This window comes from Cyphomyrmex costatus, unplaced genomic scaffold, assembly GCF_001594065.2.
Source record: "Cyphomyrmex costatus isolate MS0001 unplaced genomic scaffold, Ccosl1.0 scaffold53, whole genome shotgun sequence".
Lineage (NCBI taxonomy): Eukaryota > Metazoa > Arthropoda > Insecta > Hymenoptera > Formicidae > Cyphomyrmex > Cyphomyrmex costatus.
This window is the reverse complement of record NW_017279524.1, coordinates 36,344-49,999: the sequence shown is the minus strand read 5'-3', so window position 1 is coordinate 49,999 and position 13,656 is coordinate 36,344. Positions and strand designations below refer to the sequence as shown.

The following is a 13,656-nucleotide window of genomic DNA, read 5'->3' as shown; positions in this document are numbered from 1 at the left end:
TGGCCGTCATTTGTCAGCCAGCTATTGTCAGTGATAGCCCAGTACTGGATACCTATTATGGAAATATTCGAAATGAATTCCGATTGGAATTATTCAATTATTCCTTAGATTTCTATTACGTTTTCTAGGGAAAACCGGAATAATTTCGATCAATACATTCCTATAAGATTTCTATAATAGGTGTTCTGGTTGATAGAAGCTTGGCCGTCAGTTGACAGTCATAGACCCAGTTTGTCATTATCTGATTAACTTCTTATTGATGTTTTACTCAATGGATTTTAACTACGACGCTGTCATGGATAAAGTCTCTTAAATGAGACATCTGGTTAAGTCTAATCAATAGTTAATCAGATAATGAAAAACTTGGCCTAAGCGTTGACTTTGTCGTAATGCTGATGATCTGCTGACGACCATTATGTGAGAATTGTCTTTCTCACTTTTGCCATATTTTTAAACGAATTAAAGATGTCACTATATTATTGACTTTTTTATTTGAAATTGAAAAGATCTGTAATATCATCAACATCGATTAAGATCAGCCATTATTCCAGCATTCCCTTAAAGTGTTCAACAACTTGGTTATCAGATCGATTTAATTATTATCTCTCAGAACGTGAATTCTTTAGATATTTTTTCAAATTTGCGAAAACACTTTGACGATATTTTAATTAATTTTTTTTAAAGAAAGAGAGAGAGAGTGCAAATTGTGTCTCGTGTGGAATTAGTTTTTATGCTTTCTTTATTATTATTGTAAAGAAATAATCTCTTATCACATTTATACACATACCAATATTTATTAATAAGACCGTTCTCACTGAAGTCAATAATAAAGCAAGCTAAAATTGTTTGGAGTCGGATACTCCACAGTGAAACGTTTGAAACTTATAGAGATGCTGTCAGCGAAGAAGAAGAAAGTACAACTGCTCGAAGAACCTACGTTCACATGATAGAAGTTCGAGCTGTAGTTTCTGTCGTAGTAACGCATCTGTCATTATAGACGCGAAATAACCGAGAAATTAATTCTGTCAAAGTAAAAAATTAATATCTCTATTAAATCGCCAATGAAATTCAATCATCTACCGTCATAACGCAAATGTCATTAGTTTTTAAACCGGGTGCAGGTTGAATCGATCAATTAGCTCATATCTTTGAAACATGTCTTTATCGATAACTTGTTCGATCAGATATATCTGCATCATTACATAATCTCTCTGCAAGCAGATTAATTTCAAACTTGTCAATTTCATTAAAACTCACATTTTATCATCACTACTGTGTTGTTTTACTCACTGCCATGATTTACTCAAATAGATGTATTTATAGATATTTACTTAAAACGTTTTTTTTTCATAACTTAAGTGATATTATCATAAATTTATACGTATATTTTCCATTTGCTATAATAACGCAATTCGAACTGTCATTTTTAGTTGCTTGCAAAAAACGAACAGAAATTTAAAGAACAAAACAAAAGACAAACTTTTATTTTTCTACAAAATCTACAGTTAGTATAACATCTAAATTACATTTTAAAATTAATCTTACAAAATTTTAATTATTCAAAATATTCAATTTTATTTTCTGAAAAACTCTGTTGAGTTGTGCAGCAGACGAATGATATATTTCTTCCCAACACGTTTTTATCTTTTACTTTTAAATTTACTTACCCGTCTTAAATTTATAGAAATTACTCGAAGCTATCAACACGTTTCAATAGATAAATATCGAATGACGAAAGAATTTACGACCGAATCTTTTCGTCGCGCTTTCTTAATTAAAGAAAGATCCACGTAACGATATTAAAAAACGAGTACGGCGACACAATTTATCGTTATTATCTTTAATGACTACCTATGTTTTATGCATTATTAAACTCTTGTACTCGCCATGACTCGCGATTGAAATTGTGCGTAAGCAACTGCGTTCAATGTGACTCATTCGCGCGACGCATCCGTCACAAGCGGACACCTTTCGCAGCCTCCGCTTGAGAAACAGGTTGCCGATGAGGAACGATTCGAAGAAACGAGCGAGATACGAGCCAGAGCGAGTGAAAGAGAGGACGAGAGAGCAACGCATTGGAAAGAAGAGTAAGAAAAAAGGAGGCGGAAAGCGCATTATGCATAGTAACGATCTATTTAAAAGCAAAGCGACGAAACCGCCGGCAATTAATTAGACACTTTTGGACAATTTAATTACCGACTTTTACGAGCCATGCGCGAAGAGGCGACGCCTTCCGCGATCGAACCTCGAAAGGAATTTCGTGTAATTGTCCATATTAATCCGTAGGAATTTCGTGGAGAATAAGGAATACGTATATGTCTGGAATAAGAATGCAGTTTCTTTCGTTGCAGCGAATAAAAATGTTCTTTATTTGCCAGGTGAATCCCACTCGGGCGGAAAAGAGGGATTCCGTTGAAAATGAATAAGTTACGATCTACGTAACACAGCGGAACCAAAATTCCTCTAAAGAAAATCGATTCAATTCAGAGAATTTGTAGAGAGAGCCTTGCTTTTGCGACGCGCATAACGACGACTTGATAAAATTTACGTCCGCAATAAGAACGAATAATCTATATATTTATGAGTTATAAACTTATAATCTTTAAATATAAATAATATATTCACAAAAATATATATATAATAGATTGCTGCTTGGCAACGAAGTTATCTTTGCGGTAATCCGATTATGTGCTAATTAATTTTTACACCTCCTTAAACGTCAAATTCCATCGGCGTAAAATTAAAATTATCACGTTTCTGTAATATACATATATGCAAATTGCCAAAATTCGCATGCAGTTATCAAAGCCGTTGTCTCAATGTCGTCGTCACATAAATTCCATCTACAGACTATTCTGCTGACTAACCGCAAATTTTTGCGTTATTAATAACATTTTAATGCCCACCCTACGCAGATATAATCGACTAAATTATGCAAATAGTCATTGCAATAAACACTGCGATATAATACCGATAGTATCAATTAACAGATATCTGTGACAGTTATAGCATTTCAATCAATTACGTGACTACTCTTTTTGATTCGAGAATCTTTTTTAAATAAATATAAGAGTTTCTTTAAAAGAGATTTTTTTCTTGAGAGAATTTATTGTTTAGCGGGTTATCCTGATGTATAGTCTATTCTTCATTACTCTTCTTAGTTTCACAGTATAAATCTACTGTTTCTAATATCTATATAGCAAATCACTTCGATACCGAAAGGAAAGTTTTTGATATTTATAATTATAATTATACTATAAATAATATGTTAAGAATGTATTTTTATACTGTTATTACTGCTAAAGTGTAATAATATTATTAAGTATAAATTATATTTATAGTTCTATCTATTAAAAAATATAAATACTTGTTTTCGAAAACGATTATAAAATTTTATATTTTTTTAATATGTATAGAATTATAAATATAATTATTATTGCTAACATTGTAGCAGTAAAGACTATAAAAATTGTTCCTAACTGTAATTATTTTATCAGTTCAATTACCGTTATAAATATCAAAAACATTCTTCTTATTGTCATCAAAGTAGTCTCCTTTTTTTTTTTCGTTTATACCTTCGTTGTAAATGCTGGAATGATTAAATGGGGAATTAATCGGCTGGCCCTTGTTATGTTGTCCAAGGAAACCGAAAAAAAACTGTACTAAAAGAGGAGAATGTTCCTTCCACTGGGCTTGGCGTTCGATAAAGTACGAGCAGCATAGGCGGCGATAATTAGCGGCATGTCGAACGCCACAGAGGCCACTTTACGCGCGTATCGGTCTTTACATGGTACCGGTTAAAATTTCGACACAATCATGTACAGAAGAGACCGAAGGAATCGTATATGGAATATTGATGCACCGTCGCTCCTCTCTCGGTGATAGTAATTACGAGGGCACGCGAAAGCGCCCACTATTAACATTGAGTTCGCGTGTATTTATGCGATAACGGTTACCCGTGTTACAATCGCCTTGATGATGAGATTTCGACTTGGCCACGAACTTTGTAACGACGTACACTGATAATGAGACGCTGAACACGACCGATTGAACGCTTACGCATTTATAACATTTAATGACGTTGTAACTTAAGTACGATAATTTTATGTACAGCACACTCTTATGTTACGTCTTTAAGTCGAAACTAATTCCCGATCTTTGCGGGATGTTGACGTCTTACCTTATATTGAGAAAACTTTTAGGTATTTGTGACTATATTAATATATATATATATAGTTGTCTTAAAAATGATTACGCTGAAAAAATTAAATTTACAAAAATAATAAAGATATATTTATTTGAAACAAGAACTATTAGTTTGATACATTTATATGCATATAGTATTTATTTATTGTAATATTAAATGTTTAATTGGTATTATTCAAATAAATATATTTATTCTATAATAATTTAGCATATCTTTCTCAATGTAAAATAATAGAATTGCAACAATTTTTTGTAATAATAATAACTATAATTGTAATTATTTTTAGTTGCTAATATATATATATATATATATGCATATAATATATATATCTTAATAAAACTGTAGATATAATTATTATTACTAACATTTTTTTTAGTAGTAATTCTTCTAATTATAATAACATGTAATTATAGTTATAAATACCAAAATTTTTCTTTCAGTGCACAGGTTGTCTCAATTTTTAATTTATTGCTTTAGTATCATTTTTAATGTTTTTAGAAAATAAATGTGGTCGGATCTCTTTACACTCTCGTACGTAATTAAATTCCTAAATAAATTATTTTTTATGTCACACACGTGTCATATTTTTATCGAACATTATCGAACTTTGCTTCAGTGTTTTAATCGTAGATTGTCATTTTAAGTACTAGTTTATGGTCACTTCAGGCTACACTTCTGCAGATAATAACCAGTCCGAATTGACTATAAATTGCTGAGTTAAACACATTTTGTTACGCATAATAAACTTTAACGAATCATTGCTTCGTTTTTGATATTTTTCTACAGATTCCAAATCGATGACAAATCGACCTCCTCCACATTCATGTCGCCGTTTTAGAAATCATTGCTTTCTACCATTATTTCGCCCTGTTCATTGACCGTGACTGTTGGCACTGTTACGAAATAATTTGTGCGCGTGACACGCGTGCATTTGTACTTTGCAACATCAAAATTGCTATGATTTGTCATTGAAGATATGTACGTGTGAAAATTGGTCGAATTGCACGGTACAACGAGCGAAAAATATCTTCATCTATAACTTTCGCGCAGTTTGAGTCGTAAAACTATTTACCTTGATAAAGAAATCAAATGTGTGCTTTTCACACTTTTATATCTTTATTATTTTATACTGATAAGCCGAACGAACGACTCATCGTTAAATTGACACTCTCCTTTTTTGGTTAAAAGCTGAACAGTAAAATCTCGGCCAGTATATATAGCCCTGTGAAAAATACTGCACTTTATATCGAAGACGGATTAACAAATCAAATGACGTAACATTGTATATTATAAGTATATTTTATTTTTACACATTGTTCAATTTCTAGTATTAAATCATATATCCAGTTTGAATTATTTTCAATAATTTCTGTAGATCGTCATCTGTTCAATATGGAATCTGTGAAGGTAGCACAATATTTTATTATTTTTAATATAGAAGAAAACAATGACAGTTCCAGTAACATTTTTCACAGTCCTCATAAAAATAAAAAAGATTTCCGCATTTTTTTATACTAAAAGGATTGACAAAATTGTAGTCAGAAGAAAATAATTGTAGAGTATAGATCTTTACTAGAATTAACGAGAAATGTGCTTTGGAATTGTAATAAATATTTTGTTTTTGTTAGGAACTGTTGAATTATGAGAAGTGTGCTAAACTGTCTTTACTTTTTTATATTATACACATATATAATAGAATTGTATTAATATAGAAATATCATAACTTCTCAGATCCTTTAATAAATTGTTAATTTAAAAACAATGGTGTTAAAAAAATGTTTTATTCAACTAAATTTAATTGAAGAAAATTAATATATTAAAATTGGTTGAAATATACAGTTTATTATTTTCTACGTATATATTTACATTAATATGGACATATAAAATTCATCTTGAAACTAACCACAGAATTAGATTGATTTACATTTTGACACACGTTTTGACTAAATAACAAAATGTTACTTAACTCAAGAGGTTGGATTACCATTGGTTTCTTTGATATCTGACAGTGTACAAGGAAAAGGTAAGGTAATTGAGCCGTTATTATAACGTTGTCGGATGCTATTACGCCTTCCACCTGACTCGCAACCTTTTTTACATTAAAACTGTACTTCCTAAACCAGTATGACGTCGTCATCTCGGTAGATTAGTGCTACAAAACGCGACGTACCGTGGTGTACAGCGGCGCACTGACGACGCTGCTTGATAAAAGAAAAAGAAACGCGACCAGTCCCGATATCACGTAGCGGGGATACTCGCGCGAACGGGCAAAAGAAATTCAAGATAGCTCGCGTGTGTTCGGTAAAGACACCGTTCGGCGACCGCAGGCATTATATCGCGCACGTTGCATCTTCACCGGGCATAATGCGAGCTTAGGAACGTCGTTATGTCTCGCACGCTCAACGATATAAATTACACCGTCGGCGCGTGCGATTGGGCCAATAGAGCAAGAAACACCGGCGGGCAGAGAGCTGAACGTTATGCACAATCGGGCCGATGGCACGCGTAAGATAACACGTGCGCCGCGTTCCGCAACGTGCGGAACGCGGGGCGCAATCGGATGTGCATCTGACGCAGGTGCCGGTGGATTATAGAGGGGTACGGTGGTTGCGTTACACTTCCTGTTACATCGACCTTCCATTCGACGATGCACCCTCCAATGCCTAGTGATCGGCCACGTGTATTATTAATCCTCTGTAACGCTACGTGACTTGAAAGATGTTTGCGGATTTGTATATATAATTCAGTTTTGATATCGGAGCGCTCATTAAATATTTTTTTTTAGAATAATATTATTTATAATTATAATTCGAGATTTAAATCGCCGCGCGAGAGTAAATCAAATAAATTAATTAATCCTGTTTTCAAACAAAGTAGATCTTAGTGTTTGAATATTTCAGTGTAATTTCTATACAATTCACAATTTATGAACAAAATAAAAATAGTAAAATTAAAACAATTTTTACATGTTAATATACAATATGTAATTATTGACAAGCAGTTTAATACTAATGCTAAGTGTTTAACGTCTTGGAAGGATATTTTAATAATTTGATGATAAAGTAAGCATCTTAGAAACTGTAAATAATTTATTGCGACTAATATTACCATAGCTCCAATGGCCGAATTAAGGAAACATCCACATATGGAATTTGAGAAATCTGGTTTCAAATTCCAGCTGAGGCAATATTTTTCGCATTAAATTATTTATAGTTTTTAGAAATGCTTATTAGAGCATAAAATTATTAAAATGTTTAAAATTTTTATTATCGTCGTACTATTAAATATCTTACCAATTTAATATGCGATATTACTAGTTTAGTCTGTTTATTTGCGTTTCAGAATTGAAAAAATTTTAGTGCGCAATTTGCAAAATAGGATATGTATATAAATTCACACTGTAAGGTACTTAAACACTAAGGAACGCTTTGACAGAAAATAGGATTATTTCTCCTAATTAATATTATCTATAATTTCTTATAAAATTAGAGTATAAATGACTATAATCAAGTTAATATTTAACGAGGTAATAATTTGATAATGAAATCATGAAATATCGCATGAAATGAGGTAATAATTTCATAATAAGTACATAATTAAGACGTTAGTCAAGTTGATATATGTCTTATTTTGTTGTTAGATTTAGCATGAACATTTCGACGTACTATACGGTATCATCAATAAATTCGGCAGTCAACAAAATAAGATATTAGCATCTCATTATAAAATGATGATAGCAGAATTCGTGTTTACATTAGATTCGGAAATCGTCCATACGATTTCCGAAGTGATATCGCCATTGACGTATCGCGTATAATTAAGAAGCGCATTGACATTTATGATCATTCGTAAAAGAAATTTATAACCGTGTAGTTCGTTGGTCAGCAACCGGCTTTATCTGCAGCGACCACGAAATCCGTCGAATTCTCCTTTTCAAGTATTTCTTTAACCCTTTCGTTCAACGATCTTAAGAAAATCATGAGAGAAAAAAAGAGAAAGAGAGGAAAGGACTCGTCGTTCGTTTGCATCACTACGAATCAAGATTCTAAGAAACGCTAATCTTAACATTGCTTTCCTTCTAGTAACTGAATTTCGAGACAAGATATTCTGCTTTTTTATGGAGGCCATTTGATTACCTCGTGAATTCATTTACTTTAACAGGCGCACTTTTATCGCATTTTCTTAAGGAATTTTTTTTTGTCTTATTTTCTTTTATCATCCGCTTAACTGATGTTTACACGTACATCGTGGCTTATTTATCAGTTTGAAAAGAAAAGATTTTTCTGATGTGTAGCGATACTTTCTCTCAACTTACCTTCACCATCTTTTTCGACGGCTGAAAGGCTCTCGAGCGCACATTGAAGTAATTACAAGAGGACCGCATAGGGGAGGAAGTTTAATCAAAATGCAGTCCTGTTGCGAGGTACAACATGAAGAGATGCGTCTCAAAGTGGTCTCACCGTAAATAATTATTAACACGATTTCACGAGGAATTTGCACTGTAATTACCGCGCGCTTGTCAGCATTTACATAGCCTACGCGTGAAAATTGCGCGCTAAGATTCAATAATCAGGCCCCGAATGCACAACTCGTCAACCGATTAATATAATCGCGATAGCGCAATTTCCAACACCTGCCGTAGAGATCGCTTTAGCGAGAAGGTTATTACGAAAGGATGATTACACGTACGAGAGTAACTAGTCATTTGCATCGCTTATTTTTCTTAGAGATATACGATCGATGTGTACAATTATGAAGCGAAAAATTTAGCCTCCCTATCCGTTTGGAGGCTTATTGAATTCTGATATACTGACGTTGCGTAAAATCCGATGAAGCAATAAAACTTTATAGGGTTATGTATACATATCTACGTTGTCACACCTGTTTAGCATGATTTGCGTAGAAGATTTACGCTTAAGGGCATGGACTTTGCCTCGTGACAAACGGCGAAATTAAGCGGACGCCAAATATCTCATTAATTTTAAGCGAGAGCTCGGATGGGTATGTCAATAAATGCGTTAATATCGTTTGATTAATCGCGCCATCTCGCCGCTTCCTCTTTTCGGTCAGATAAAGATATGCTCATCCGTCTTTCTCTCGCCATGATCCCTGCGGCAGGACTTCCGAAATTACGGTTGCGCCTGTCGTCGAAGACTGATGAAAATGTTCGGAGAGCCAAGTGTGATCATCGAATGGAGATTTATTACTTCAGAAGCGAGATTATAATCAATCCTAATTCATCTATTCAGTGATGATTCATTCCTACGATTAATACAATTTGACAGAAATTAAAAGAATCTTGATAGTCATCGTGTTTGAGTGTCCAGATGAACCGATATAAAATTCCAATTAATGACACGATAGAACAGCTATTAGAAATGGAAGAGAACGATTCGTGCTTCGTAAATTTCTCGCAAATCATGTCGATACTGGTATCAATTATGAAATGTAAAAATCGTGAGAGAAATATTGAAGGTTCTCGATCGAGTCGGTGGATGAGAATCCGGGGTTAGGGTTAATTGTGATTTTATTTAACGTGCTCATAACAGTCGCCAACCGGTCGTATACCAGTAAATTTAGGATGATTACTTTAATGACTGAATTAGCATCCGTATATCCTTTCAATCTTCAACGTGCACTTGTACGTTTCGTGCTTGCACGTAGCTCAAGATACGTGAGCGATCCTTCAAAGCAAACATACAGGAAGTCTGGTACGTTCGTGATGTAAAAATACCAGGTGTGACATTCCCGTGTACGCGTAGTCGGATAACCAGTAAAAAATTTACCTTAAATTTTATAAGACCGACATAAAGTCGTTATGAGAAATTTACTATGGAAAGGTTGATTTTTTAAAGTTTAAAAATTTAGATAGATATAAACTTGAAAATAATTTTGTTGGATCGTCAAAATAATTATGCAAAACGCTTAACATTGGCAGCAATACTGCAAACAGTTTTAATATTCTAGTAATCAGCTGGAATGTTCTACGTAACATATACATTTCCATAATTCATCAAAATATATTTTTAGATTTTTAGCTAAATTTTGAGATACAATATTTTAGCAAAACCGTTCTTTTCGTATCTTAATAAAAAATTAGGTCCAAATTATGTTTACTATTATACGCAATGTTGCACTTAATACTCTTTTATACGTGTGTTTACTGCATATGTAGAGAGAATTAATTTATTATTGTAATAAAAATGTGACTTTTTAAGAATATTATGTTAATTTTAAGCTTCTCTAAATTTATGTCTAATAAGGTACTAATAATATAGTTTCTATACTAATAATATGATTTCTGATGAATTATATGCTAATATTTCTTTGATAAATGCATACTGCATACAGATGCAGATGCAGTGTTTAGCGTAGACTGAGTGGCGGACAAGATGCTATAAGTGGCTGCCGGAAGTCTCTCGTATATAATGTCGCGGAATTAAGCAATCATTAATTCACAGAATTTTCAATGACATCGATCATGCCAAACGAATGCACTTGTTTGGTGCGGTTAACGAAACGCATAAAACCACCGTCCAGTCGATTATTTACGATCTACAACTATTTATGTATTGCAGAATGCTGTGGGGAAGATGCGTTCTCTAGCCCTCGTTCTCATGAGCTTCAACCTCCTGCAAGTCGTCGTTCGCTGTCAAGAATTATCGGTCATCCGGCACTCCGATGGAGATATTTTTACCATCGAAGGTAAATATTTTGTGATTGTTATTACGTTATATATATTAATATTTTTAAGCTTTCATTTTATTGCATTAATCTGTGAAAGAAGGCAATTCAGGACGACACACGGCCGAAAGTATCGCGTTGAAAACGTTGTATTACAAACATTTCTTCCAACTAGAATTTTCACTCGTGTGTCATTTTTCATTCGAGACCTTAATATCTATTTGTGATTTCTCGCAATATGCCATTATGATAATGCTGAACATTATGACGTGTTACATTTTGGTGATCTGATTCGAGAAGCGTGCCTCATAAAGCGCAATTCGTGCCGGTGATACGGCGCAAATCCTGCGCGTGCTGATTTTCCGGTACGCGGAAGCAAAGTAATTCGCGATTCGAGAGTGCCGAACATGTTTCAGGACGATTTTGTGCGAAATCGTGACACAACCGCTGCGTGAAATAAAAAGACGTAACGGATTAACCATGAAATTACGATGTAACGGTTTGACAGCTGTCCGACCTGTCCTTGCTCGGCTGGATTATACGGCACGTCCTGACTGTCCTTAGGATCGAAACACTCGAATTGCAACCGATGGATTGTACTTCGTAACTTGAAGAACCTCGCACTACTGATCCTGCGAAACACATTTGATACACGAACAAGTTATTGACTTTTGAAAAATTATTGGTTTATTGACCATTAACATACAATGATGTATTTTATAATACGTAACATGAACACGCAGTACCAATTAATAACAAAAAAGTGGCCAATTTAATCATTAAATAGTATAGTATTATCGATATCAGATATAAAAATATGTTGGAATATAAATTGATGTGTATTTGAATGATCTTATAAATAAATCTGGAGAAAAAATTTTATTTTACACAAAATCTCGAATTTTATTTTAAATTAACAAATTTAATGTAATTTACATGGGAAAACTTATTTTGCTAAAGTATCTAAAAAGTTAACTAGATACAGAAAATAATTTTATTGGATCATCAAAATAATTATGTAGAATGTTGAAATTAATTACCAGAGAATATCAAAATTTACTTATTGTACTTAAACTTCCTATTATACATAATTATTTCGATGGTCTACCACTCTAGACGCAAAAATATATTTTGCTGCTCCAGCTAAAATTATCGCTGTTTTTCATATTTAATAAAAAATTATGTATCACACGTATAGAATTTATAACACAAATCTAAATTCTATCTTTGTCATCTATATAATTAGATGCAAACCATATCCAATATCGCCATTACTTTCTAAAAATATATTTATTTTAGCTAATTCTTCACCTAGATAACTAATTTTAATATAACTGCAAGATCACCTTTGAGTGTAAGAAAATTATTTTTAGGTCTGTATCTCTTAAACCTGTATCTTTTATAAATACTCCAATTTTATAGATATTTCCGTAAATCCTTCTATGTGATAAGATATGTATTAAATTGAAAAATTGGTTAGAGGGTGTATAAAAGCATATGCAACTTGGTGTATTGAATTGAAAATTTGTCACAGGTTCTTGCACGGAGGCCTGCACAGTGCTTAGCAGCGGCACCGCCAGTCCTTATTCCCGGGGTTCTTCGAGTTCAAGTCTCCTTGTGCCAAACAGTTCCTGCACGTGCCAGTGTAACTTCGACTTGCCTATCTTTCGAGAGGATCTTCACATTTGCGTCAATGACATTCACGGTAACGTTCCCGCAAAATTTCTTCGTTATGAATTATGAAGTCATCTACCGCGGTGCGGTGACGTTGTAGCAAGTCACCGTACGAACGTTTACTTGCTTGACATTAATGATTTCCGACTGCGCCTTCCGTTACATCCTCTTGCCAGCTGGTCCAAATCAAGCAGCAAAAGCGTCCGCGCAGCGGACGCGGATTTATATGGCTCGTTCTCCTGTATTTAGCTAGTCGCTGTGCATCACAGCGGTATTCATCGCCGCGATCAATCTTAAATACGCTATTTAACGCCGCTTGTGTAATTGCGCATGCCTTACGGATTGTTCCCCTCATAGATTATTGTTCTTCCTGTTTTACCGTTTTACGAGAATAGATAACAGAAACGTCCAATATTATTACGTATATATTATATTTGCGAACTGTGTACCTCACACGAAACAATAATGTCCATTAACTTACCATTATCAGGGTGTAAGAGAACGCGTAATCGTGTAATGAAATTCTTTATTTATTTTTTTACACACATAATGAAGTATTATCATAAAAATACGGTCAGGATTTCGCGACGGCCAGTGGTCCAATCTCTTCTCACTGTCGAATATATATAATTATCGTGAGCCATAAAAAACCAGGGGATGTATGATTACGGTCTCTCGTCGCTGATTGTGCTCTCTTTCCCCGCGATATTAATAATAATACGGCGTTATATTATTTATTACACCGTCATTAATTTTCACGCAGCCAGACCAGTAATCGAAATATCGTCCGCGATAGGTGGTCGCTGTATGATACCGGCGTACCAGGTGTAGCCTCCCCGGAAGTGTGTCTCTCCCTCCATGTTTATCGACACCGACATACCTCTCAAGTACCGTTTTTAAGCTACCGGTCGCGATTGGTCGCCGTTGGCAGAGGTGAGGCCACGCAAAAATGGCGTGTCCTGTTCGACCAATGTAATTTCGGGGGATTTAATGTCTACGTACATGCGTGGCATCACGCGATTAAACTGCCGTTTCAGACGGAATTTGAATAATTTACCTTCCTCTGTATTTTGCCTCTCCTCCCCCCCCCC

The 13,656-nt window shown here is 34.1% G+C and overlaps 1 protein-coding gene across 1 annotated transcript in view; it reads left to right on the top strand.

Annotated features, from left to right (window-relative positions):
* sha (shavenoid) overlaps positions 1-13,656 on the top strand; it is a 132,153-nt gene that overhangs the window by 91,767 nt on the left and 26,730 nt on the right. Inside the window, exons 5-6 of the mRNA XM_018546242.1 lie at positions 10,786-10,912; positions 12,426-12,596. Coding sequence (XP_018401744.1) covers positions 10,786-10,912; positions 12,426-12,596 — 298 coding nt within the window. The remainder of the gene's footprint in view (positions 1-10,785; positions 10,913-12,425; positions 12,597-13,656) is intronic.